The sequence below is a fragment of the Alligator sinensis genome, unplaced genomic scaffold (assembly GCF_000455745.1).
Source record: "Alligator sinensis unplaced genomic scaffold, ASM45574v1 scaffold219_1, whole genome shotgun sequence".
Taxonomy (NCBI): domain Eukaryota; kingdom Metazoa; phylum Chordata; order Crocodylia; family Alligatoridae; genus Alligator; species Alligator sinensis.
The window spans coordinates 4,322,693-4,349,665 of NW_005841866.1; the positions used below are offsets into that span (position 1 = coordinate 4,322,693).

General features: G+C 41.1%; 1 protein-coding gene across 1 annotated transcript in view; it reads left to right on the top strand.

Moving 5' to 3' along the window:
• The window catches only part of EHBP1 (EH domain binding protein 1), a 355,074-nt gene that overhangs the window by 281,677 nt on the left and 46,424 nt on the right, over positions 1 to 26,973 (top strand). Inside the window, exons 15-16 of the mRNA XM_025192426.1 lie at positions 5,055 to 5,202; positions 23,224 to 23,337. Of these exons, the coding sequence (XP_025048211.1) occupies positions 5,055 to 5,202; positions 23,224 to 23,337 (262 nt within the window). The remainder of the gene's footprint in view (positions 1 to 5,054; positions 5,203 to 23,223; positions 23,338 to 26,973) is intronic.

Below are 26,973 nucleotides of genomic sequence, written 5' to 3' on the forward strand. Positions count from 1 at the left end.
ACATTGAATAATCAGCCTGTCATGACAAATCTATCTTCTTCTGCATGAGTAGGTGCCAGTTTGACTAGCTTCTTTTAGGCTCACACTGGGTTTTAAGCTGGATCCATGTGCATGACTGGCAGTGCATTTGTTGGGCCAGATCTAAGGAGCCAGAGAGCGTTCAGCTCCTTTTTGCCTACAAAAGAGCAGCCAGACAACCAGCAAGAGGCCTTGGATGTAGCACAAGGTGATACTTACTTAATCAGCCATTCTTTTTTTTTTTCTTATAGGTTTTTCTTTTTAAGTAAACTAAGAACTGATCAATTTCACAATGAAACAAGGAATTAAATTATCAAATGGATTATCTTTCCAATGCCCAAATGTTTTCTACTACAAATACTGTACCATGGGAATTTAAGGTTTTTCAAAACACAGTTGTTTGTTGTCAAATTTAGAAATGTGTTTCTTCAAAAAAACACAGCATTGGTTTCCATACCAGAGCCAAATTCTCCCATTATGTCTCATCTTTTTCTAAATGGAGCAGTATTTGGTATTACACTGTTTATAACTCCTCTAGTTTTAGGCTTTGACTATAATTTTAATTCTGTAGTCAAGACCACGAGGGTTTTTTTCTTTGTTTTTAAGAGTGATGTTATCAGTATATGTAAAATCCATTGGTGTAAAATATTTTCAAACTGCATTATTCATTGGGAAGAATATAGAAATGGCTCCAGCTACCCGTTCCGAAAACAGACAACATACAGAATGTTTGCGTGTCTGTTTTCCTTGGTGATCACATTTTGCTTAGTCACATGTCTAAATAAATAAAATCCAAAACTTCTACTATTTTATTTCCATCCTGTTTAGTAATTCATATTTTGCTCACTACCTGTGTATTTTGAGCTGTTCTGAAACTTCACTACAGAGTACCAAACATAAATGTAATCCCTAGGGTGATCAAAGATATAATCTGACCAGATGGGACAAACTTGAGAAAGATTTTGACTTTCCACTCTGTTTTGCAACAAGAAAGGCTGATTTTTTCCCCCTCCTTTCTTTGTTGTAAAAGGCAGAGATCAGGCCATCCCCAGAGAAATGAGCAGGTGTGGCCATTTACAAGCATGTCTGGTTATATTATAAACCAGCATAAGAAAAGTTTGAAATGGTTTGAAAAGATCTGCTAAACAGTTTTAATGTTTCATCCCAAATCCTATTTACTCAAACAAGAGCCGATCAAGGTCACAGTAAAAACCCAGCCTGCCCAAACCTTTAAACATCTTGTAATTTTATTTTATTATTTTTATTCTGTGTTCTGTAGCAAGTGAATAGGTACATTTTGGTAATCCTCGCCTCTGGACAAGCACAGAATTCTTTTTCTTTCTGAATGGCTAATAACAGAGCCGTTCTTCCTGTCTAATGATGAAAGGGGTGGCAGTCAAGTTCTTTTTCTTAGCTGTACTATGTAATCGGGACATACCATGGACAATTTTGAGTTTTATAGCTACGTGAATTGCCATCAGGGTTCAGTAGAGTTATATTTTAATTTTGTTTAAGAAACCTATAACTGATTTTAAAATCATGTTCTTTTCTTTTCTTTTTTCTTTTCTTTTTAGATCTGTCATTAAAGATCTTTGGGCATTGCAAATAATCTTTTTTTAAAAAGATCAAACAAATGCAGTTTATAGTGTTTTTATAGAGAAAAACAGTTTTTGTGCAATTATTATGCTTGACCATATAGCATTCAGAGAACAACTAAAGGTCTATCGCAGCATTTCTTGAGAATGAGAAAAAGAACGTAAATGTTAAAAATATAGATTGAATGAACTGTATTGGTGGGGACTGATTCCTCCCCCACACGACAGTAGCATTCTAGATATTTTAAAGTTGGTCACCTCTAATTTCTCATGCTGCCGAATGACATCATTGGAGGGTAATGATCTCGGCAACTCCAGTGACAGTGTCTCACATTCTAATTCACCTTCACAAATCCATGGCATCATTTTTGGCCAAAGCAATGTCAGTCACTGACATTTGCGGCAAGTACAAAAAGGACCCCCTAATGGCAGCCATTTTTATTTGTTTCTTAAGATCCAAAGACTGCTGAAAGAACAATTGGATAAAGTTGAGGATAGGAGAAGCTTGATTTTCTTGTTCCTGTGAAATGAAACTCCAGTCCTTTTTCTTCCCTTTCCCCTTAAAAGCAGAAGTCTGCTAGGGGGTTGTAGCTGTGTCAAAGCCGTTGGGATGCCACTGCTGATCACTTTAATTACTAGGACTAAGGAGGATAAAATTAAAAGTAGCACCATTGAAGCAGTGGAAGAAAGCTTGCCGAGATGTCGGTGAACTGTGAAATATAAAAATTGCATACCAATACATTTTTATAGGAGGGAAACAAGGAATTACATTACTTATTCCTGAAGAGTTTGTCCTTAAATGGTGAAGTTTTACTTGCTGTGCATCCATGTGGCAGATTTTTAGACCATTACAAAGTAATTGGGGAAAAATAACAGAGTAAACTTTTATGTCTCTCTGGCATGTCAGATACATGACAGAGAAGTGAAAGCTTCACCTAGTTTTCTCTTTAGTATTGAAGAGTTTCTAGCATATATTGTTGTATCTGAGTTTTCAGGTCCCTTTTTTTCCTTGTGGCAAATTATTTTTGTTTTTGAAAAAAATACAGTGTTTTCACAGCCCCCCACCTTTTCTTTTTTTTTTGAAGAGTTAATAAAGATATTAGGCAGGAATCAAGCTGTAAGTTTTAATATAATTGTTTTTTACCTTGCAACTTTTATAATTATTTGATACATAGCTTCTATGTGCTTTAAATCATAGTGGTTCTTCACAATCGCTTCATCCCTCAAAGCTTGATAATCAACAGTTCAAATACATGTGTTGAGTTTAAGCTATAAATATGCTGATTGCCTTAATCAGCACAAACACAAGCAACAACCATCAGTGTTTGCACTAAGATACCCAGAATGCTGGTGACTATGCTAATCATTCAGGGATAAGAGTTCTTTCTTTAAAAAAAAAAATCAACCTACCCTATTGTAGGATGTTTCTTTCCTAAAGTGCACGGAGCCTGATATTGAATCTGTCATTGACTGTAGTAGATTTAATTCCGCCATATGAATGTTCTATATTAAATTGCTTCCTTACCTTAAAAACGTGTTTTAATTTAATTTAAAACCATAAATTCATATATGTTTGGAGCAACAAATCTGAAACATATGAGCAGTTTTACTTCACGTAAACTCAAATTTAATTAATGTTGCCAAATACAGTGGTTGAAATAAAATTAGTTGCTGTGTCAGTTGGCTGGCTGTAAATGAAATTAAATTGATATAGTCCACGGAAGATACAGAAGCTTTCTAGTTTTCTTTCTAGTGTGTACTTTAACAAATAAGTTTTTGATAGAACTGTTGCTCTGTGCTATCTGGGAAGTTAAGGGGTGAGAAAACAAACAAAGCAAATATGCCATCCTGCTGAAGAGCTCACAGGGCCCAAGCAAAATTGTCTTTATAGCGTTAGGACATTAGTAGAAAAGTAAATCAAGGCAATCTGATAGGGAACCAGAATTCTGTCAATCAGACTCAAGATATTGTGCTGTGTCCATATGCTTTGTTTACTGTAGGGTTTTATGAGTTGTAACCTGCCCATGCAAGCTGTTAATGAGGCTAAATCTTGCTGCTTGAGGATTGAATTACAGCACACCTCTGGGCTAATGGTTATAAACAGAAAGTCCCATTAGGGCTGCATTCTGATTCATTCATTTGCATTTTTTCTATTGTACCAAGAACAATGATGAGTAAATAGCTACAAACAAAAAATTTACATGGCAATAGATAAAATATACCTAATTAGTATTTTGTGCTTGTTTTATTAATGATTGCTTAAACTAAATAACACTTTGTAGCAGTCTTTTACAAACATTTGCAGATGTGGAATGTCCAGTTCCTTGTTTAATGGGAATGGTGTTTGACATTCATTATAAGAAAACTGAGTTGCAAGTACTACCTTCCAGAATTAGGTAGTTGTTATATTCCACCTAGTTAAGGCCATCTGCAAATACTTTGGTTTTATTCCATGTATCAGTATGTATGAAGTTTGAAGTAAATTTAACTTCATGCCAAGTGCCAGGGTTTGTTATATTTACTTGTTCCCATAGTATAACATGTTTATCATAATTTTGTTTTCACTTAAGTTTGAAAAATGTTTTTAAAACTAAAACATAAATTCAATTTTCTATACCTTCCTGTGTATTGTAGTAGATCAAATTAAGCTTACATTTTTTTAAAATTTGTAGTGTCAAACTTTTTTCAAAATCTGTGCAGAAAAATATTACTAATGGTTTAATCAGTTACATGGTTTATCTTTTATAGCATTAGTGAAGGGCTTAAAATGTCTAATAGAACAGTGCTACCTTGAATGTGCTACCTTTGCATATGTTACCTGTTGTGAGATATTTCTGATTACTGTATTTAACATCAGCATTTTAAAGCAGAGGAAGTTCTTTTGTACCTAAAATCTATTGTTCCAGCTGCAGTTTCTGTAATAAAGATACAGTAGTTGAAGTGGGAGGCCAGAATTCTCTTACCTGAGATTTGCATTGCTTTAACACTCTTGAAGTCAGTTCAGGTAATGATGTATCTGAGAGCCATCTGGCTCCTGCTGCGCATACTATGATAGACTGTTTCACTAATAATTCTGTTTAATAAGGTCATTTTATAGCCATAATAAAACTTTTGTAGCTGTTGCTTTGAGACAAAAGTTCCTGAGATTTGTTTTGTATCAGAATATTTTACAGAGCATAACTGAGGAAAAAAGTGGCACAGGTGGCTGAAATTGCGAATCATAAAAATTTTAACATGATAATAATTTTGGAAATGTTATAAAAATCTGATTCATGGATGTCTTTAAAAATTGTGGTGTGACACCCAACTGATATAGAGCATCCTATTTATAATGTGGGCCAAGCACCATGCTGTAAACCAGTTACTATCATGATGATCAGATTGAGAATGAAATTGCATTTCTGTCAATTACTGAGTTGGCAACTGTTCAATATATCTTAGCAGCAAGATGAAGAGCGACGTCGGCAGCTGAGAGAGAGAGCTCGTCAGCTAATAGCAGAAGCTCGATCTGGAGTGAAGATGTCAGAACTTCCTAGCTACAGTGAAATGGCTGCAGAAAAGTTGAAAGAAAGGTCAAAGGCATCTGGAGGTGAGTTAAGGAACCTGGTATCTTATTCCTATGGCAACCTAGAAACCAGAGAAGACCTTTTTGGGTGTCACTTTTATTCACACTTCAAAATGTTGTTGTAGGTAATTGTTGTTCATCAGGTACTCATATCAAGAGACCAGCTATGGATATGTTTTCCAAATCAGGGCTATATCACTTAAATTCAAACAGCTAAAAGACTGGTCCATATGTTACAGGAGGAATATTACCATATAGGTAAGAACTGTTGGCTCATATTAGCCTGTTATTCAGGTTTGACTTTACCCCTAAATTTTCAGAATTCCATTAAGTATTAGTCATATGGAAATTGTGTGGCTAAAGTCCACTGCAGTCCTTGAAAAATGTAGGATTATGAATGTAACCTGTGGAACAAAGTGTATGAGAAAGATTTAAGAAACTTTACTTTTTAATTAAACTTATTAGTAAAGTTATTTTTAGGAACATTTTAAAGAAGTCCTGTGGCATTAAATTGTTTTTATTCATTGTAACCTGGGAGGTATGAGCAAGAACCTTTTGATTTTAAATGGCAGTGTTTTGACATACCACTTGCCTTTACAATTTTTTAGTTGTAATATTACTGTAATATTATTAAATGGACTTTGAAATGTCATTAAAATTCATATACCTGCCAGCGCTACAAGCAGGAATAATGTAGTGTCACTCAAGCTCAAATGGGCACTGAACACATTTCAACATAGGCATCTTGCTCTTTTAGCATCTCCTACATACGTGAAGTAGAAATTATTTTTCTTGTACGAACTGGTAATTGTAAGTGCAAGAGTCTGGTAAATTAAGTGTTATGTTTATGATGTTACATGCAGGTTCATTTATTACATGTTTTCTTCTGTTTTCAGTACATCTTTAAATATATTCTTTTTAGATGATTTTACAACTGATTTACACTCCAGACCTACTCACTTTTCCATTTAATACTGAGGCTGGGAATGGCTGGAAAGCATTTAAATATGTCCAGTTAGATCTGATCATCAGCTTTCCTGCTCACCGGGTGAATGTAGCATGCCAAGATGCCTCCTGTTGGGGGCTGCTGTTCAGCTCTGCATTCACCATAAGCAGGAAAAATAAGGCCTTAATAGAAAGAAGGAATTTTAGCTGTAAGATACAAGAGTAAGATCCCTTAGAAATATATACTGCTAGTTGCTTCCTTTTTCTAACTTGTTCCATACACTAATATTAAACACTGTGGGGAGATTCAGACCTGATTAACACAGGTGCTACTTCCATGCCAGTATGTCAAGTTCAATGATGGCATGTGCATAGTACTGTAAGTTACATGCTGAGTTTCAATTGGCTAGAAAGCAAAAGTCACATGGTAAAGTAGGGTAAATATCAACCAATATTCTACTTCAGTGTTTATCACTCTTAATCCTGCTTTATTTTATTAGCTCCACAATGATATTATCCCACTATATTCTCCAGTTGCTTCTCCTGCTGCAATTTCTCTTTCCCCTTTAAGTGTGAAGAGAGACCTTGTATTGAAGACGGTCTGGATGCCCAGTTGGTTTCAAATTACAGTATTTTCTCTTTCACCTACATTCTAACCACATTGGACCCTAATATCAGTTGATGTGAAATGGCTCGTTAGGCACTTTTCCATGTGCTCCGATGCATTCTGATTAGAATGCATTGAAGCCGATTCGATTAATCGAGTCTCCTGGAACATTCTAATCAGAACACGTCAGCATGCTGCAGTGTCTCATGTATTCAGTATCTCTGTGTTTCAAATTGGCATTGAAGGAGCTTTAGTTAAAGCACCCCCACCACCATTTTGAAACATGGGATGGTGAATACACAAGATGCTGCGGGCATTTTAATTAAAGCAACTCCCGAGAGCCACTTTGTTTGAAGTGCCACCCCTCCACCACCACCACCACCCCGGAGCACATGTATAGGTGCCCTTTGTGTTTAAAATTCCCATTATAGGCAAACTCTTCCATTGTGTATAAGCTCCCTCAAAGATTATTTTGAATTTGATGTCAGCATAAGTAGTCCCATAGTATTTGTGTTCTTTTATTCCAGTACCATAATTGAGCAGGAGTTACCAGGACACCAACCTTGGGTGTTGACTAGGATGGGTGGAGTAGGAGGGCAAAAAATAGTAGCCAGCACACTGCTGGCCCAGCCCCTGCTGCCCTACCAGCAGGACAACTACAGATGTTGCTCCATGCACCACTGCCACCCAGGGTACAGCACTGCCAGTTACTCCTCTGCTTTATTCTCATCAGAACATTCTGAATCCCAGTAGAGCTAGGAACAGACATCACGTTTGTCCTGGAACGAGTTGTGTCTGTGTTTGTCCTGGAACATAAAAGTGCCAGGACTGGCATGCATACACATCACCCTTCCAAACAACATTTAGTGAGCAGCTGGAAGTGAGTGCCTCCTTTCTGCCATTGATTCAGTAATGCAGTCCTGGGACAACCATTCAGATGCACTTTGTGATGTCCCAGGACAAACTGTTAGTACTTAGGGTTTGTCCCAGGACAGCAGACAAAGATGTATGATTATACCCTGTCCCAGTTTCTCCTGGGACAAATGTATTGTCTGTTTGTATCCTTCTTTATTCACTCTCAGTAAAAAACTAGGATGAAATTCTGCTCCACTGACTTCAGTGGGACTAGAATTTTACTCCAAGTTTTTTTAAATGTTCTGAATAATTATTTTTTTCAAACTTCTTAAATCATCTTCTATTTTGTCATAATCTCCATAATATTTGATACCTCTAGGTAAAAACACATGACATTTGAGGCTGTTCTGATTGATCTAAATGTAGCTTTTCCCTAGAATGAATGGTAATTAACTTTATTTAGCTATGATTGTCCCAGGAAAAAATGTTATTTCAGATACTTCAGAGATACTTTAAGTGGGACAGTAGGCTTATATATCTGTAGTATCCCAGGATAAAAGGGTTTCTTCTGGGGGAAATCTCATATCTGTTTTTATTCTCTGTTTATTCTGCACTGTGTCTGCTCTTGCATTCTATTGTTTTCCATCGTTTGCATAGAATTTTAAAGCAAGATCCTGTGCCTTTTAACTCCTGTTGAGTATTAACTCACTGCATGTGTGCTCCCACAGATTCCAGTGTGACTAATTGCAGTGGCATTACTCAACATGAATAAGGGAATCAGAACTTGGTATACACAGTTTATAACACCACAACATCTCCCTATTCATTGCCTACAGTATTTTGGCCTGTCTGACTGGCTAGCTTATTTTCTGTTTTAATGAGGTTGGGATATAACCATAATGTTATATTCTCTACATTGATTTCCTTATAGTAGTCTGTCCAAGTTAGTTGCATTTTTGTTGTACTTTTATGTTTCGTTGTCTATGCACTCTGATTTACCCTTACTCTTGTTCTGTCCTTGTGCAAATTGTCTTACTTTCTTTCATCTCCATTCTCTCAAAAAAAATCCTTCCTTCTTTTACTTATAGCACATATTCAACCTCCTCCTCATTCTTGCATTTCACTATTGATAAATTGTTGTAGATTTCCAAACCAGTTCTATAGTCACAAAGCTCCTTCTATATTGGAACAGTTTTGTGAAAGTAAGATCATATTTTTTTAGATCCAAGTAAATAACAGAATAGATATGGGTGCACAAACAAGTTAGCTTGAGGTAAGATAGGGTGAGAACTTACAGTTTCAGCCATTCCACAGTAACTGGCTGTGTGTGCATTCTTATCCCACAGTGAGTACATCTACACATGTGCTTAACTGCACATTAGACTAATTTGCTGTGGTGTACAGCATCACAGTCTGTACATGCAATGCTGTTAGATTGCAGCAAACTAATTTTCACCACTAATTTTCATTATCAGGGACAGCAAAAATAACTGCGCCTAAATGCATGTGTAAATGCTGACCTGGGCGTACATTGCACCTGGTCAACCCAGGCAGACCCCTTTCTGCTGCCTAGCCACAGGGCTCTGCAATTTGGAGCACTCTCATGCCCCAGCCAGCCCCTCCGCCACCCAACATCACCTCCCGGAGCCTGGGGCTGACTCCTCAGGTCCTCTGCCAGCCCAGGGCTGGTCTGCCCCAGCTCAAATTGCTACAGTCCCGTATGAATGTGCACCCTGGACCACAGCAGTTTAAGCATCTACACATGCCATTAAAGTGCTGTGATAAACTCTGGTGCACCAGAGTTTATCATGTTGCCTTAATGATATGTGTAGATGCACCCAGTAAGAGCATGGTAGTTTAACCCTTCATAGTTTCATAGTTTCATAGTAGCTAGGTCAGGAGGGACCTGAACCGATCATCTAGCCTGACCCCCTGCCACAGGCAGGAATGAATGCTGGGTTCACAAGACCCCAGACAGGTGATCATCTAACCTCTTTTTTAATTTACCCAAGGTAGGGGCAAGGACCACTTCCCTAGGAAGCTGGTTCCAGATTCTGGCCACCTTAACTGTAAAATATTGCCTCCTGATCTCTAACCTAAACCTATTTTCTACCAGCTTATTACCATTGTTCCTCATCACCCTGAAAGTGAAGCGAGATACCTTGTATTTACTACAGAGAAAGAACATGCACCCAGGCACTTAGCGCAGAGTAGCTGATTATCTCTCACACTAACTTGTTCATGTGCCCACACACATTTGTCTCCATTGATTTTTCTTTGAATTCTCTATTTCCTCAAAATTCCAGATTTAATAGGCTAGATCTTGTGACTACATTCTGAGTACTACTCTGAGTTCTGTTATGTTTGCATGTGTTTGGTTTTTGTTTGTGGTAATGGATTCCCTATACAATACCTGAAGTCAAGCTTATAATACTTTTCTACCATTTCTATAGATCTTTTCTTACTACATGTTTAATTAGCTTCTCTCTCGCTCCATCTCAGCTTTAAGAAAAAAGTCTTACAACACATTTAATGATTTCTTTTCTCTTTATTCATATACTTTTAAAAAAAGTACTTTATTTCTTGAGTGTCCATTTTGTAGATTACTTTCTTGCTCATTTTTGTCAGTGAAACTCTAATCTCTTTCAATATTTCTACTTACTCATTGAGAAATTTGTGATTGGACATTGGCACTACATCCTCATTTAAAAGTCTTTATTTAACCATAGCCTGAAAAATCTACATACCTTTGACAAGTAGAAGCTTTCCTTGTGTATAAAAGTCATCAACCTTTGCAAAATATGGACTTCAGGGAGGTTAGGTGATTAGAAAAAGAGAGAGACAATATTTCTTTTCCCTGTGAAGAGCCAGAGAGGTTTACAATTGGGGTTTCAGATTTGTTTGATGGCTATTGCTAGGAGACTGATAAACGGAAGCATTGAGTAAGGTCCTGGGACAACATTATGATAAAAGTTCAAATACTTTCTTCCTGGTAACTCAGGGGCAGCAGAGTTGGAATCATGTTTTGTCTTCATCCCTGAACAGTGAGGTAGCTGTCATTCACATCTGTGATTTACAAGAATGCTTTGCTCACTGACTGTTGGGTGTCTGCCATATAGCTCTCTCTTACTGAAGATGGCTTGTTTTGGGAGGGTACAGCTGCAAAGAGAGAGGTGGTAGAGTAGAGGGGAGAGAGGGGGAATAATTGATGGGATTTGTTGGAAAAAACAGATATGGTGTTGACAGTAATTTTGGTGACAGTATGTACAAAATATTAGAGACCAAAGATATGGAGAAGGTGATACTGAATATAATGAAAGGTAGGGAATGAGAGGCAGAGAGAGATCAGGGCATTGAGGGACAGAAGCAGCAAACAACATAACTTACAAGCAGCATAGGAAAAGATGCATTAAAAAAAAAAAATAAAGTTTTGGAAAAAGGAGAGATGGAAGCACTAACCAAGACTAGAGGATGTAGTAAGTTACATTTTAAAATGTATAAAATAGAGAATCAGTTGACAATATATTACTATTATATCCAGTACAAGAGCTGCACAATTGTTCTGTCCCTTCCAGTTGCTGAAAGAGTGACTTTGGACAAATGTTCATGAGCGAGACATGGCATCCCATGCCCAGGTTATTTTTTTCAGTAATATCTCCTTTTCTGAAAAATTACCTCTATTGGCTTTGTGTTTTTTTCTTAACTTCTGGTGTTTCTTTTGTACCTGAAATGCTGTATTTCCACCTTTTACCTGCCTTTCATTCTTCTAGTTTGCTTTTCTTATAGTGTCCAGCTTCTCCTAATTGCATTCTGCTATCTTAAAGCAAACTTTACACCTGATATTTCAAAAAAATCCAGCTGAGCATAAGTGCTTGAGTGGTGTCCCAGTGACAGCCTGAAGATTGACGTTCGCTTGTCTACAGAACAAGTGCAGTTGGGGCAGCAAGAACATAAACTTTTGTCCTTCTGCAGTATGGTTCAATCCTTAGAAAAGCTTGTCTATACAAGAAAATTACGCAGACTTGGTTTTGTTTAGTTTCCTGGAAACTGATGCTGCTAGTTTGGGAAAACCTCTTACGTAAATCAGTTTTAGAGTATCTTGTGTCAATTTAGCTGAAGGCAATAAGGATTCAAGTTAAACTAGATAGATATAAGGCACCCTGGCTAGGGACAGAAATTACACATAAACTAGTATAAGTGATCGGAAACCAGTTGAAATCTGTAACGCAACAGAAATTGCACATAAACCACTTCTAAAATAGCTGAAACCAATTTAAGATAGACTTGGATAGATGTAGTACCAGAATTAACTGATTTAGGTTAAATCAGTTTACTGACCTTCTCTGCCAGGTCCCCTCCAAATTCAAGTTAACTCATAGTTCCCCAGCATCTCAGGATGCTTTGCACCTTCCCCACAACCCTCCTCTCACAGGGTGGGTGGGCTAGCCTTGGCCTAAGCCACTGAAGGCATGTTGCTGCATTTCCAGAATCAAAAGTGAATGTCTGTTCACTTGCTTATTGGTTTAATCTACACCAAGGGTAGGCAAAGTACAGCCCTCGGGCCAGATCCAGCCCATGGAGGGACTTTGTACAGCCCATGCTGGGTCCCTCAGTCCCACCTGGCCCAGGCACCGTCCAGCCTGTAGCACATCCTGCCGCCCCTGGGCCCACAGCAAGGGTGAGGTAGGTCTGTGATTAGACTCCAGTCCTGGCCCCATGGGCACTGGAGGGGACCCACACACAGAGCCTTGGCCTTGGCCCTGGCCCTGGCCTGGTCTGGCTCATCCCATCTCCATGCCCACTTTGGACCCGCCCTGACTGGAGTGAACAGGCTCCGGACTAGCTGGGACCCACATGCACAGTCCAGACCCTGCCCACCCACAATGAGCAGCAGAAGCTGTTGCTGGGTGCGGAGGCAAATCAGCTGCTTCCCTCTCACTGCTGCTGGGCCTTTCTTGCTGCAGCCACCTGCAAGCCCACTTCCAGACTGCCCTGAAGTTTCTCTCTGCTGCCATCACCACTGCCACCAGCACCGCCTCTGGGCCACCCAGTGGAGCAGTGGTGGCAGTAAAGAAGAGCCTCGGGGCAGCCAGGGCACAGGCTCCTGGCAGCTGCAGCAAAAGGGGCTGCAACAGCAAGGGGGAGGCAGCCACTTTTCTGCTGTGCCCAGCAGCAGATTCTACCACCGCTGCTCATCGTGGACAGGCTGGTCTGGAGCAGGCATAGGATGGGTCAGGGTTGGGGCTGTGCCCATGAGTCCCAGCTAGTCTGAAGCTTGTCTGCTGTGGCTGGGGCAAGGTGGAGCACGTGCAGAGAGGGCCGGGGCTGTGTGCTTACTTGCCACTGGGCAGTGGTGGCGGTGAGGAGCTGCAGGGTGTGTGGGCTCCGGGCTGTTGCAGTTGAGGGGAGGTTGCTAACCAGCCTGTGACAGTTCCCTAAAACTGCCTATGTGGCCCGCAGGCCCAAATAATTGCCCACCCTTGACCTACACAGTTTAAGCTAACCTGTGAAGATTCAATCAATTCAGCCTTAAGCTTTTTGACTATCTGTACTTAGCCCCTGAGATCAAAAGAAGTGTCCCCACAACAGGGTTGCACTAATTCAATTCAGTCAGGTTTGAAACTGATTTTAATTGGTACAGGTTCCTCAGGTAGATGAGGAACCTCCTTTGGAAGTGAGAGGATAATTCATAGTCCAGAGACCTAGAATTTTCTGTTGAGGCTTGACAATCAGAGTACCAAATGTCAGTGACTTAGACTGTTTTATTATGTTCAGTCTATCAATGTCTGTTTCTTCATACCTAACTCATGACACTGGCTTACCCTTGTTAGTTCTTGGATATCCTTATTTCTTATTTTTTAATCAGATATATTTCTCAATGGGTGCCAGAAATAAGTTGGAGTTAATGTTTTTAATATTTAAAAAAAAGATATTTAATATATTCGACCAATTTCCATTTTCCTATTTAGTTCTTTTCTTTCATTATCTTATCCTGACACTTTCCATATTCTTCCAAAAGGCCCTATGCTGCAATTCTTACTTTTTGTATTTTGCTTTCTCTTCAATGCTGTTTTAAAACTGTACACATTGGGCACATCCAGATGAGCCCAGACATGCCTCTTGCTGCGTTTCAAAGCAGTTTGAGATGTGACAAGAGGCAGGCTGGGAACAAAAAAAAACTACCAGTGTAGGCTCAAAATTTGATACCTAGATATTCAGGTATCAAAAAACAGCCCACAGAAAAAAAGCAGGACAAGGCACAGACCAGGACTGTGCCCTGAGGCAACTGGAGGCCAAGGTCCTCCAAAGAGATGCTCTGGTAGCTGGCCAGAGTGTCTCTGTGCCTGCCCCTTGCCCAGATGCTGCAGCATGCTACAGCAGGTGTGGGGAAGGAGCGGTGCAGGCTGCAATGACCTGGCCCCTGGTTCCATTACAGGTAAGTGTGGGGGGAGCTGTGGGGGTGCGGGGGACCATGGGTATGGGGCAGCTTGGGAGGGGTGGGTCCCCTAGCCACCCCCCACAGGGCCCACAGTCCCTGTGCAGGGCCCACAGCCCCCCAACACAGCCCACAGCTCACCTGCAGCAGCAGCGGCTATTAGTGTGTTCAGGGCATTCTGGCATAGCCCCCCCAGCACGGTGCAGGGCAGCACAGCTTGGCCCCAGCCACCTGGCACCCAGCACTGCCTGTGCCATATCATGCAGGCTTGGCTTGGTGCAGCACAGCACTGTGTGCCTTCGGGCAGCTCCAGGCCACTCGGTCTGTCACTCAGGTCTCTGCAACACTCATGGGGACTGCCTGTTGCACCAGGCTAGGTCCTGTGTGCACAGACCCCGTGTGCTGTTGGGTCAGGCTGGTTCCACACATGCAGGACCCAGCCCGGCATGACAGATGGCCCCCGCAAGCGGTGCAGGGCCCTGGGTGACAGCCTGAGCAACCCAGAGCTGCCTAAAGGTGCATGGCACCGTGCTGAGCCGGGCCAGGCCCATGTCATGTGGCACAGGCAGCACTGGGTGCTAGGCAGCCAGAGCCGAGCCATGCTACCCCAGCCCACGTGGGAGGGCTGTGCCAGGAAGCCCTTAGCAGCCACATGGCTGCTGCTGCTACTCTTGGTGTGACATGTCGTCCCTGCAAGCCGGCCCGGGCTCTGGGTGACAGCTCGAGCAGCCCCAGAGCTGCCTGAAGCTGCACAGCCCCGTGCCACATTGCACTAAGCCAGGCCAGTCCCGCGATGAGCAGCACAGGCAGCGCCGCCTCTTGAGGTGATCAGGGCCATGCCATACCACTGGAGGCTCTGGCTGCAGCAGGCCCTGAGTGTCCCACAGTCACTGCTGCTCCAGGGATGAGCTCTGGGCCCGACAGGGGGGCTGGGGCCCTGCGTGCAGTGCATGAGAGCCCTACAGGGGGGCATGTGGGCCCGTTGGGGGCACATATTTGCTGGGCAAGCGGGGCATATGCCCTGTGGGGTAGGGCTGTGGGTCCTGCGGAGGAGGGCAGTCCATGTACTGTGTGGGTAGGCTTCACCCTGTGGGAAGGTAGGGAACTCAACCCTCCTGAGCAGCGCCCCCACCCCACAATCCATCCACAACACCCACATCCCCAAGCCACCCCCACAAACCCAAAACCCCCGCATAAGCCCTATACCCCCACCAACCTCACCACCACAAGCCCTACACCCACCCACAAACTGCCGCAACCCTCCCCCTCTAAATTGCTTTACACTTATAAATATATCAATAAAACATTGCCCAACTGATCTTATCAGAGTATTTGCAATTCATAAGCAGGGATTACAGGATCTTTGCTGGTGAGACAGGTGGCAAGACCTGTGCAGAGGAGCCTATCCAGGGCCAGCACTGGGGACCCAGCTGGAGAGAAGATGAGGTGGGTGACATCTTGGCCAGTTGGAGCCAAGAGGACACGCTTTGGCAGTTCAAAGCGGGCCACCACGAGGAGCACATCTTCTGGTGACAGCTGCCCAGATGGCAAAGCGGGAGCCCCCATCCGGGTCTGGTAGGCACACAGCCCTGGGGCTGCAGATCCAAGGTTGTGGATGCTATCATAGGTGGTGGCAGGTCACAGCCAGGCAGCAGCCCCCACTGCCAGACTGCTGCAGTGGGTAGAGGGTGCAGGGACCACTCCAGGTTTGGGCTGCTTCAGCAGTCCAGTTGGCACAAGGGGTAGTGTCCCCAGATACCAAGTAGCTGGGCCTCAGAAACGCTAGAGAGCAGGTAGCCCTGAGCTGCTCGCCAGGGCAGGTTTTGGCCCCGGGCTCTGGTTCTGGCCCCACAGATGCTGTCCCCAAGCTCTAGCTCACTCTGGTTGCAGATCTGGGAGGAGCTGGACAGGTTCATTTTTCCCCAGGTGGCACAACTTGCCCCACACCAGAGTGCATGTCTGGACACGCACACTGAGGCATAAATCCCCAGCTCATATTTGTGCTGCTGCAAACGCACATGCCTGCATGTGTGGATGCACCCACTATGGCATTACTCCCTAAATGCTGTTTGTGCTTGCTCTGTTCAAAAGTTGATTAAGGTTCAGTCTGTTTCTAGGGTCCACTTCCATGTATTTTAAAAGGAATCATGTCCACAGATCTTTATTTTTTTTATTTCATTAAGTATGCACCCTCATTTTACACCAAGTGCCTCAAACTTTTCACGCCACTAATTTGTTCTTTTCATAAAAGATAACTGTCATCTCTTTATCCCATTGTTACTTTTATCAGGTATAATTGCAAATTCTTGTAACATACTCCCCATACTTCCATTATTATTACATGAGAAAAACCTGGGACTTGCAAAACCTGAAGAAGGTTTTTTAAAAATGCCAGCAGTTTTAAGCAATATTTGAAGCCCTTTGGGATTATTTAAATAATATTAGCCTTTTATTAAAGTAAACTTTTCAGAGTATCAGTGTCGTGATAATCACATTCTCCTCTCAAGTTTACTGACTTTAAACAAAACTATGTTGGGTCAAGTCATCAGGGGACTTTGCAGGTAATGAAGTACCGTGATTAGAGGTGGAAATGTCCCATGAATTCAACATTTTTGTTCCTTTAGTATCAAAAGTAGCTGCCCTTGATTTAAACACAGTATCTGGCATGTATGTCTTACACATAAAGAAAAAGCAGGTCATTTAAGGCAATACAAGCATTCACGTAGTATCCCAAACTCTAAATACCATCAAATAAATTATTTTTCTTTCTACTTTTGATTGTTTGAATCTTTGGATAGTTTGCTGAATGACTGACTTGCTGAATGCTGGTATTCTTGGTGACTTAGGGAGCTCCTCAAATTACAGACCAGGCTAGGTCTAGCACATGTTTACTGTATAGGGAAAAACAGATGTGGCTTCTCTCCTCCAGTATATACTCTCTGTTTTGTTCTTCCACTTCACTCAACAACCTTTTTAGTTCTGTGCCATCCCAGTACCTTTCTAAAGATCGCTCCTTACTGTTTTCCAACTCAGATACCTTGCAGTCTGCCACTTTAATTTCCAAGTTGCATTATAGGATACTTTGTATTTAGTGCTACAGAATTTCAAAGGAGATATGACAGGGGACTTGAGACTCATCTTGAAAGCACTGATGAGAAAAAGAAGAGGCACTCTTTGAGGAAGCACTGCAACATACAGCAATCTCCTCCTGCTTCAAGACAGTGGCACATTCTATTCTATTTCTGCTGTCGCTTTAAAATCTTTCAAATATCTTTTTAGTTCTCAGTCCATTTTCAGCTCATCTTCTCATTATCTGTCTGCACTTCCTGCTGCTTTGGACATTCCCTTTGGTTTCATTCACATGCCTCATTGGTGACTCAAAAATAATTTGAGACCAGAGTGTAGACCCACATATCCAACCTTAAATGGGGGCAGAAACTGTATAATGTATATATGTAAAGAACTATATAAAACTGTATAACTCCAGCCACATTAAGGTCATTACCAATAATATTGTTTTTGGTATAACTTACCATCTCTCCTTTCGTCCACTTATTTACCTGAAGATGAAGTAAACAGTATTGCTTGCCCAGACTTGGGCACCTGAAGTGGGACTTTTGGTAAAATTTAGGCACTTCAATCCAAACATGCAATCCTCAAAACCCGTGCGCTGGACCCATAGGCATTTCTGAGTAGGTACCCAGGGAACATTACTGGTCAAAAAAGTTCTGGTTCTGCCCATAACTATATTAGCTGCCATTTTGTCAAGGCTGAACAATTCAGCCCCTGTCTCAAGCATCAGCTTCATTAGGATCCTCAAAGTAGATATTCCTCTGCCTGAGTCTTCTGAGGATCCTGATTAATAGGTTTTCTAATAGCATCCTTACACACATCTACAGCATTGAGCTCCACACAGAACACAGAAGCTTCAGCCACTTTGATTCAAAAGTGTGGGTGAGGGTGTGTAGTTGTGGGGTGAGGTGAGAGGGAGGGCTTCCCCTTACACAGTAGCTCAGTGGCTAAATTGTTCAGCCAGGTTGGGGGAGACCTAACTTCAATGCCTTCCTCAAGCAGAGGGAATTAAAATCTTCATCATGCACCTTGCAAGAAAGTGCCCTAACCACTTATACAGCTACACAGCTGAAACTGTGTTGAGGGCCACTTGTAAGAGGCACTCTCCAACAGAGGGTTGCCACTAGTGGGATCCGCTCTGGTGAGATGCATGTTTACAAGCAGGAGACTGGACTGTGCACTGAGGCTCATGTACAGGTTAACCAATTGCCATGAACTGAGGACAGAGTACTTGCCACTTTTCTTTTCAAATCCTTTCTCATTTAATAAAGTTGTTTAATAAAGAATTAGGCTGTATACCTTCTACTGATCTATGTTGTTCACTCCTGAGCTAGGCTATATGCTTTATAAACTACGCTGAGGGCACCTTTCTGTTGAAGTTGTGCCACTGCAAAAAAAAAAAAATCCACATAAAGTGGAACAGAAGAGAGGGAGTGAAAAGGGAGCATAGGTGTAGCCTACCAATTAGAGCATTCATCTGGGAGCAGAGACTTACGTTCTGAGCCCTTTTCCAAGGGCCATTTATGCATTTTGCATTAAACAGTCATTGGATAAAATACTGAAATAGCTTAGTGCCTCAGGTAGACATGCTAATGTATTCCAGAATGCTTTGCTCCACTCCATCACTGCAGGAACCACACTTTTTATCAGCAAACCTCCACTAAGCGCATCATTATTGAATGTATTGATTAGCTAAAGCAGTGGTTTTGAACCTTTTTTCATTTGCGGGTCCCTAAAAATTTTTTAATGGAGGTGCAGACCACTTTGGAAATTTCGAACAGAGATGCACACCCCTTTAAATTGTAAGCATGGGTATTCACATATTTTTGATTGATCATAGTGATCTTTTGCAGACCCCTCAGACATAGTCTGCAGACCCCCCAGGGTTCCACAGACCACAGGTTGAAAACCACCAATCTAAAAAGAAAATACGAGCCCAGGTGGGTTAGAAGGAAAAGGACTGATAAAAATAAACAGGGTGACCTAAAGAGTAGAAATTGTAGTGATTTTGCAGATGCGTAGGTAGGAGAAATAAGCAGCTGTAGTCTGGGTACCTTCATGGAAATCTTCACTAGTTCTGTTGCTGGTAGAGCAGACCTGAGTTGCAAAATTCATATTGAGGGTCACTTACTCTCAGCTTGTGAGAGAAGTGATAACTGTTTCCTGAAGGAAATGTTATCTGTTAAATCACAAGCAGTCATTACCTTGCCTCAGAAACTTATGCCAGATCATGCATATATCCTTCTTGAGTCATGGAAAGCCTTCCTTCCCTCCCTCCCCCCCCTCCCCCCCCCTATTTTCTTCTCTCCACAAATTTTCAAGGAATGTATTGGTTGGTCTCCAATTTTGTCAAAAAGTTTAACATAATAAATTTACAAGGCATTTATCCTAAGTATTAGAATGAAAATATAATAGTCCCAATATTTAAAAAAAATAATGAGAGGCCCTATCCTGCAGCATATTGTCCCATTAGTCTCATGAGTATTCCAGTCAAAATATTTGAAACACTTACACTCTTATCTACAAATGTGGATCTCTAAAAATAGTGTTCTGGGAGAAAAGCAGTCTGGTTTCACAGAAGGCTATTCTTGTATGGACCAGTGCTTAGTGCTGTATTATCTGGCATCAAAATATATGAAAAAAACAAAATAATTTATACATGCCCTTCATAGATCTAAAGTGAGCTTTTGACTGCATAGGCCAACTAAAATTATGGAATAAACTGGTAGGAACATCAGTCATAAAGCTCTCCCACAGTTGATCATTGCTTACTATTCAAATACATCTAGGGTGTTTTATGGGATTGGTGGTGTCTTCTCCAGTAGTTTCTAAACTAAGATAGAGATATAGCAAGGAAGTCTTCTTGCTCTGCTACTTTTTAACCTATTCCTAAATGATCTAACATAAATGCTAACAGGGCATCAATTCCACGCACCCACAATATTGAAGGATTCTATCCTTCTCTTGCTTTATGCAGAGGATGCACTGTTAGTGTCAGAATCCCAGATAGGCCTGCAGAGGTTGTTAGATGCTTTTCAACAATATGCTGTCTCGCATACCTTGAAAATCAACGCTGTAATTACAGCGTGTTGGAGCAGACTCAGTTAATCAATTCTGTTCTTGTGTGGTAATTACCATGCTCCAACCAGCCTCTGCATCCCGTGTATCAGTATCCCCATGCTTCAAAATGGCAGTGGGGGCGCTTTATCTAAAGTTTGTTCAATGAGCTTTAGATAAAGTGCCCCTGCCGCCATTTTGAAGCGTGAGGACGCTGATACTGAGATGCTCTTGGCACTTTAATTAGAACGGCTCTATGAGTCATTCTAATTGAAGCAGCTCCCCTTCCCGTGTCTGTGTTCCCCCCGAGCACATGTATAGACACTCAAAACCGCTAAATTCAAGGTATTGGTTTTTAGAAACAAAAGGAAAAAACAAGATTTCTACAGAAAAATAAATTAGAGGTGGTGTCCTCATTTAAATACCCCAATAAAATGCCTCATTTAAATACCTTTAATAGAAATCTAAACTGGAATAAACATGTTGAAAATGTAAACATTAAAGCAAAACAAGCCTTGGTTGGAGTTTGAGCCTTTTACAGTAAGATCGTTGAAGGGTGATACTGGTAGCACTAAAGGTCTGTAGATCTAAGGGAGAGTTTGTTTTATTGTATGGAGGGGAACTGTGTAGTGCTGACCTTGTAGTTCATTCCAAAATAGAAAAAAAAACCTATTTACTTTTTAAGGTAGCTTTTATCCCTACCAAACTCTATGACAGTGGGTACTCATGAGAGCTACACTGTAGCTCAATTAAGAACTCTAAATGATTGGATAAAAATTAGAGTTTGTATCTTGTCAAGTGCCTTAAGAAGTCATATTAGAAGCCTCTTCTCTTCCAAATAAACCCTTATCTTGATGGCTAAATAACATGTATACTCTCCATCAGACAAACGCCTGGGAAATCTGCTGACAGTTTAAAACAAGTTATTTGTTATACCCATACAAGTTATACCCATATTTAAAACACCAACAATACAACCCAACAAGTTATACCCATATTTAAAACAAGTTATCAATTTAAAAATTAAAGACACCAGCATGCAGAAAGATACGCAGGCAGTGAGATGTTCTCCGATTTCCCTTTTTTTTAATTAATAAAGAACTCTTTTGGCCTAGAAACCCTTCTGTCTGAAGTACAAAACCAAAACACAACAAGAGGTTATTATGAGATTGTGGTTCATTCTAATGAGTTCAGCAGTCATCATGGGAAGGGGCTGTCAGACTCCATACTTGGACAGGTTATGTTCCTATGGGAAGAATGAGATAGGCAGCCTAAATCACTATTTGTAGTCTTGTCACAAAATGAGGGGAATGGGTAGCTCCAGTAGTGGAAAATGATAAGTAATGAACTAATGATGAAAAAAATAATTGGCTCCTTGCTAACAACTTACAGCCTGTCCTATATTGTGTAGGTGTATTTACACTACTTGCACAAAGAATGTGCCAAATCCAATAGAGGTCTCTGTTTTTAATTTTTTTATTCTGACATATTACTTCGTTTTATTTATTTTTATGTATCGTCCTGTTGTATTATGTTCGATTGTATTCTTGTTTAAATTGATAGACTGTCATTGTATTGTATGCTTTCACTGATAACCACAATAACCACATATTATGTACTTTTATTATTATATGACACATAATGTTATTGTTAATTCTACTGTATCACATTAGAAAAAGCGATAAGTAAACTGCTACCACTACTGAGGGTCAAATTTCCCCAAACTTCAGAAGTCCCCTCCAGAGCTGCGTCAGATTTACGGCACAGATCCAAACCCAAACTTCCCAATCTTTGGGTACTCAGGGGCAAGGTTTTGGGTGCTATGGGTTAGGTCCTGCTTCTTATTACCAAAATGTACCAATCCAAATTCCCATATTTTAAATAATATTTATTCCACTGCTCCATTTCTTCCCATCTTGTTCTCTTACCAGCCCTTGGTCATTTTCTCACATAGCAGTACATGAGCAGTAAAAGTCTTTCCTTGAAATGATAGAAACTAGAAAGAATTAAATAAAATGTGACTAAGCCTTTTGAAGGAGTTAACTAGCTTTAACAAGCTTACTGTTTTGTAAAGTATGTCTACCCTTCCCCAGTAGTCTGGTGGTAAGAGTGCTACCCTAGGTGGTAATGGTGGTGGGTTCAAGCCCTGGCCCACTCTGTTCTCCCCTACCCCCAGGTTTAGTTGGCTAACATTGTATGTTCTGTAATGTAGTTGTGTTCGCCTCCTCACCCCCCTCCTTCTGTTAGTCCCTCGCTCAGGCGCTATGTATTTCCCTACTGGCTTTGTCAGCTTTTTTGGATTCACAATCCTAAACATTTACTAATAAAAGTCAATCTCTTAGTAGCATCAAGAAAGTGAGGATTCCTGGATTCTATTCTCCACAGTAGCACTTCTCACTTGATCTTCCTCAAGTTACCCTGCCTTCCTATGCTTTGGTTTAGCCAACATGCAAAACATGAATGATAATATTCACCTACTTCAAAGGGTTGTTACAGGGTTAATGCATAGGTCATGGTTGTAAGCTGCTTTGACATGCTCAGTGGAAAGTCCTAAAGAAGTGCAAAGTACAGTGAAGATTATTTTATTTATTAAAAGTCTCCATACCTTGCAAGCAATCCGCACTATTCAAACTGGTGCTGTGACAGAGCAATAGAATTTTCTATATGTGTACATGGTTATGACAAATAATGTATTTTATATCATCCAAGAATTGTTGTAAGGGGAAGGTGATTCACAGACAGCCTGTTAAAATGCAGAGGTTTGAAAGGAAAACCTCCTGTGTTTTTCAGCGTTGGTCAGATGATATGTGAAGTTGAATATTTTCCCTGAGGCTAAATTCTGCCATGATTGTGCACCCATCAGCTCTGCTTTGGCCAACTGTCTGTGTGTTCTGAATTACATCAGTTTAAAAATCTAAATGTTGTGAAAAAACTGAAACTTCATTAGGGGCTGAGGACGTGACTTTGCATTTTGTGTTGAAGCTGCACTTAAGTGCCACTAAAACACTAATGTTTTACTGGTGTGATGCATGTACAAAGCAGGTACTAACCTTAATACTACATGTTCCTACAGATGAGGATGAGGATGATAATATTGAAATAGATACTAATGAGGAAGTTCCTGAATGCTCTGTTACAGAAGGTGGCGATGAATTTACTAACCTAGAAAATGACCTTGATTCTTCTGGTAATTAAAATAATGATGTTTTGTATATTTTGCATGACTAATTCTTCATCATCTGTATCAATGTATGTCTCTCTTTTGTAACATTAGCCAAACTTTGTTATTTCAGACCTTTTAACCCTTAAGCAGCTTCACTTCTGTGAATCATCGCTGTTTACTGTTGGTTCAAATTTTAAAATCAGCAACAAAAGGAATATTGCAGAGTGGTAAATGTCAGTGTCTGTCCCCTTTTGCCTGAGATGGATAGCTTAAGAAAGGGTTCTGTTTCTCTAGCAGAGAACAGGGAAATGACCTAGCACTGCTTCCACAATCAGCAAAACTAGGCAGGTTTGTATGTTAAAAAGTGTGAAAGGGTTGCACGAGAAATCTGGTCCCAGGGGCTCAGTGATCTGGGGTTACTATTCATTTGTTCTATTGATCACTGTTCCTTTATGTATATAATATTTTTAAAACTCTGGATCATTCATCCTATATAGCAAGAGACCAAATTCTGCTGTACTTATTCCCACTGAGTTCCCTCTGTTTTTGAGTGCATGAACTGTAAACCAGGATAGTCTTAGCTCGAAGTGCTTTACAAAATTCAAATAACAGTTTTTAATACCAGTTTTCATCTGTATTATTCTAGAACTCTACATGCTGGCCAAGTAGTAATTCTTTCTTATGAGGATAACCCCCAGCTGTCTAGAAATATTTGGAAATCCTGCACCATGCACAGACATGGACTGAAAAACTTCTCAGTACAAAAATGATTCTGCAGTGGCTTAGAGCCCTGGCAGAGGCTTGTAATCTGTACACACTGTCTGCTACTAATGGAGTAAGGAAAGGGAGCACAATTAGTAATATGGCACCCCTACAATATGGTGCATTTCTGAGCTGTTTATTTCCTCCTTTGTAGTCATTGTTTTAGCTTAAGATAAAGGAGCCCATGCATAGCAGTGCCAGGAACAGGGCTGTCCAAGGAAGTGCCCTAAGCCTCCTTCACAGGCATCTTCTGACTTGAATTCTCTCCATATTGGCTGGATGCAACCCAGTGTGTATTAAACTTAATGTACTTATTAACTTCAGTTTACATATACAGTCATGCACTGTGTTGTTTACAGTCAGTTGCACATGTAACCTGGTCATTTCTTGGGTGGGGTGAATCTGCTATTTTCAGATGAAGCAACAATTAGTAACAACTTCAGTATGGGATTCATGGCAGGCTAATTTTCAACCTTAATATGCTTGAATCATAATCTTTTCCAATTTGATATTTTCTATGTAGAAGATATAACTAATGTTTCCAGTGTTTGGGCTAAGCTGATATTTAATAGAAACCTGTCAACGGATTTTCCAGTAAGTGCTGGTTTATACTTGGGAGAAATGGGCAAGAAGGAAATGAATATTTATCTTTTGCGCTTACCATGGAAAAATGCACTAGATGCAGGTCAGGGCCTCATTGTGAAGCAGAATATATGCAAGAGTCATTGAAAAAAACGCTCAAAATGCTAAAACAAAGAAGAAATGGGATGGCAAATAATACACAAAATATTACCATGCCGTTATACAAATCAATTGCACATTGGCTTCTGTGGAAATCTGACAATTTACACCAGCTGCCCCAAGTCTTTTTAAGTATCTAAAGGCAAATGTGTAACTGAATTTGTTGTTTGGAATCATCACTGACTGGATTAATGAATTTGTCACCTGCTGAATCCCATTTCTTCCCGTAGAATGTTAAGCACAATCCACAGAGGAGGAAAAAGGGAACTTTTGAAAACATTTATTTTGAAAAAAATTGGACATTGTTGATTTTAAATATTGCATCAATATTTATTAACTAATGCTGCTGCCATGCGCTGCTGTGTGGTTTATAAAATGTGAGCTGTATTCTGATTATTGCCTGGAGTTTATGTGCATATGTGCATGCATGTGAATTATGGACAACCTGCATGAGTGGGCCAGAGGAGGGAAGAGCTACCCTTCAGAAGCATAACTAGGGGTGGGCAGCTGAGGCGTCAGCCATGGATGCCTCTGTAAGCACAGGAATGGCAGCCACTGTCACCAGCCTACCATCACTACTCCAACCATCACGACTACCCAGGGTGCATAACTTCCTAGTTACACATACTCCTGCTGTCTTAGCTAGAAGCTATCCCAGGATGGTACTGCTGCACAGACTTAATTTGGTTGTGAGCACACCATGAGTATTTTAGTCAACACTATCAACTGTGCTCCAAGTCTGGGAAGGAGCATAGTTGAGTCGTGGGCATAGCTCCATTTTCTTTCACATTGCACAGTGGACTGCAGTGAAAGAAGTGCATGCTGCATCAGTTGAATATATGTAGAAACTGCTATTCTTCAGCATGCTCATCCCAAGCACCTCTGTGCATGCATAGTATACCCAAGGACTCCTGCTCAGATAGTGCCACTCCTGTCCTCCCCCAGTTTTACCTCACAGAGCTGTAATACATCCTGTTTTATACATCTTTATATAACTGTTATGTATACATATGTACTACGTCTGTGTGTGTTTATGTATGTATATGACTGCCTCTCAAATCCAAAAAAATCTATATAGTACACAGAGTCAAATAATCATTAACAGGAAGTGAAATTCTGTAGTATTGTATATATGTGGGCTCTGATTCAAAGCCTGTTGAAGTCTGAACATCTGGGCATTGGATCAGGCCCTTTTCTGGAATAGTAGTAAAGTTTTATTCTATTGCTTACTCCACTATGGGCATTTGCATTTAAGCGCAACTGAATTGAATGTGCATTAAGCAATTTTTGACAGATGTGTACATGTCCAGGAAGTTGGCACTAAAGTTAGTGCCAAGTCCCTGCAGCTCTGCCATGTGCCCCTAGTGGCTGTGCAGACCCAGCATTAAAGCTACTGCCAGGTTGCGTCTACACGTGTGTTAATGCACTTTAACTAATTGTGCCTAAACTTCATACCTGCATTTGCAGGTATCAAATTTAGGTGTGATTACCCTAATTTTGCCATTTTTAGTGTGCATTAAGGGCGCACATGTGTAGACACGTTCCCATAATGCACACTAAAATAAGATAATGCACATTAATGTGTCTCGTGTAGATGTGCCCTATATTTCATAACTTATCATACCTCATTACTAGACAGCTACCTATTAGGGTTGTGCAAAGCGGACCCTATTCGATTCGGATTTGGCCCAAATCAGGGACAGTGATTCGATTTGTTGATTCAGATCACTGTCCCTCATTCTGTTCGGCTGAATCTGAATCTGAAGATTCGATGCTGATCCAGAGAATCAGTGATTCGGACATATTCACAGCTTTAAATGTTTTTTCTACATACCTCAAGGTACCAGCGCGGCTTGTAAACGCTGCGATGCTGGGGCAGATGGAGCGTCCCACAGGAGTGCGGGGGGCCCTCCACATGCTTGGCGGGCCACATACTTCCGATCCAGTTCCATCTCCGTTGCAAAGCTCACTGCCCCGCCTGCCCAAGGCGGGGGGGCGCAGCGCGGCAGGGGCAGCATGCTCCCTGGCAGACCTGGAAGTGAACTGGAAGTGCTTCTGGTCCACTTCTGGGTCTGCTGCCGAGCGGGCTGGGGGGCCCCCCCCACTCCTGTGGGATGCTCCATCCACCCCAGCATCGCAGTGTTCACGAGCCACCTG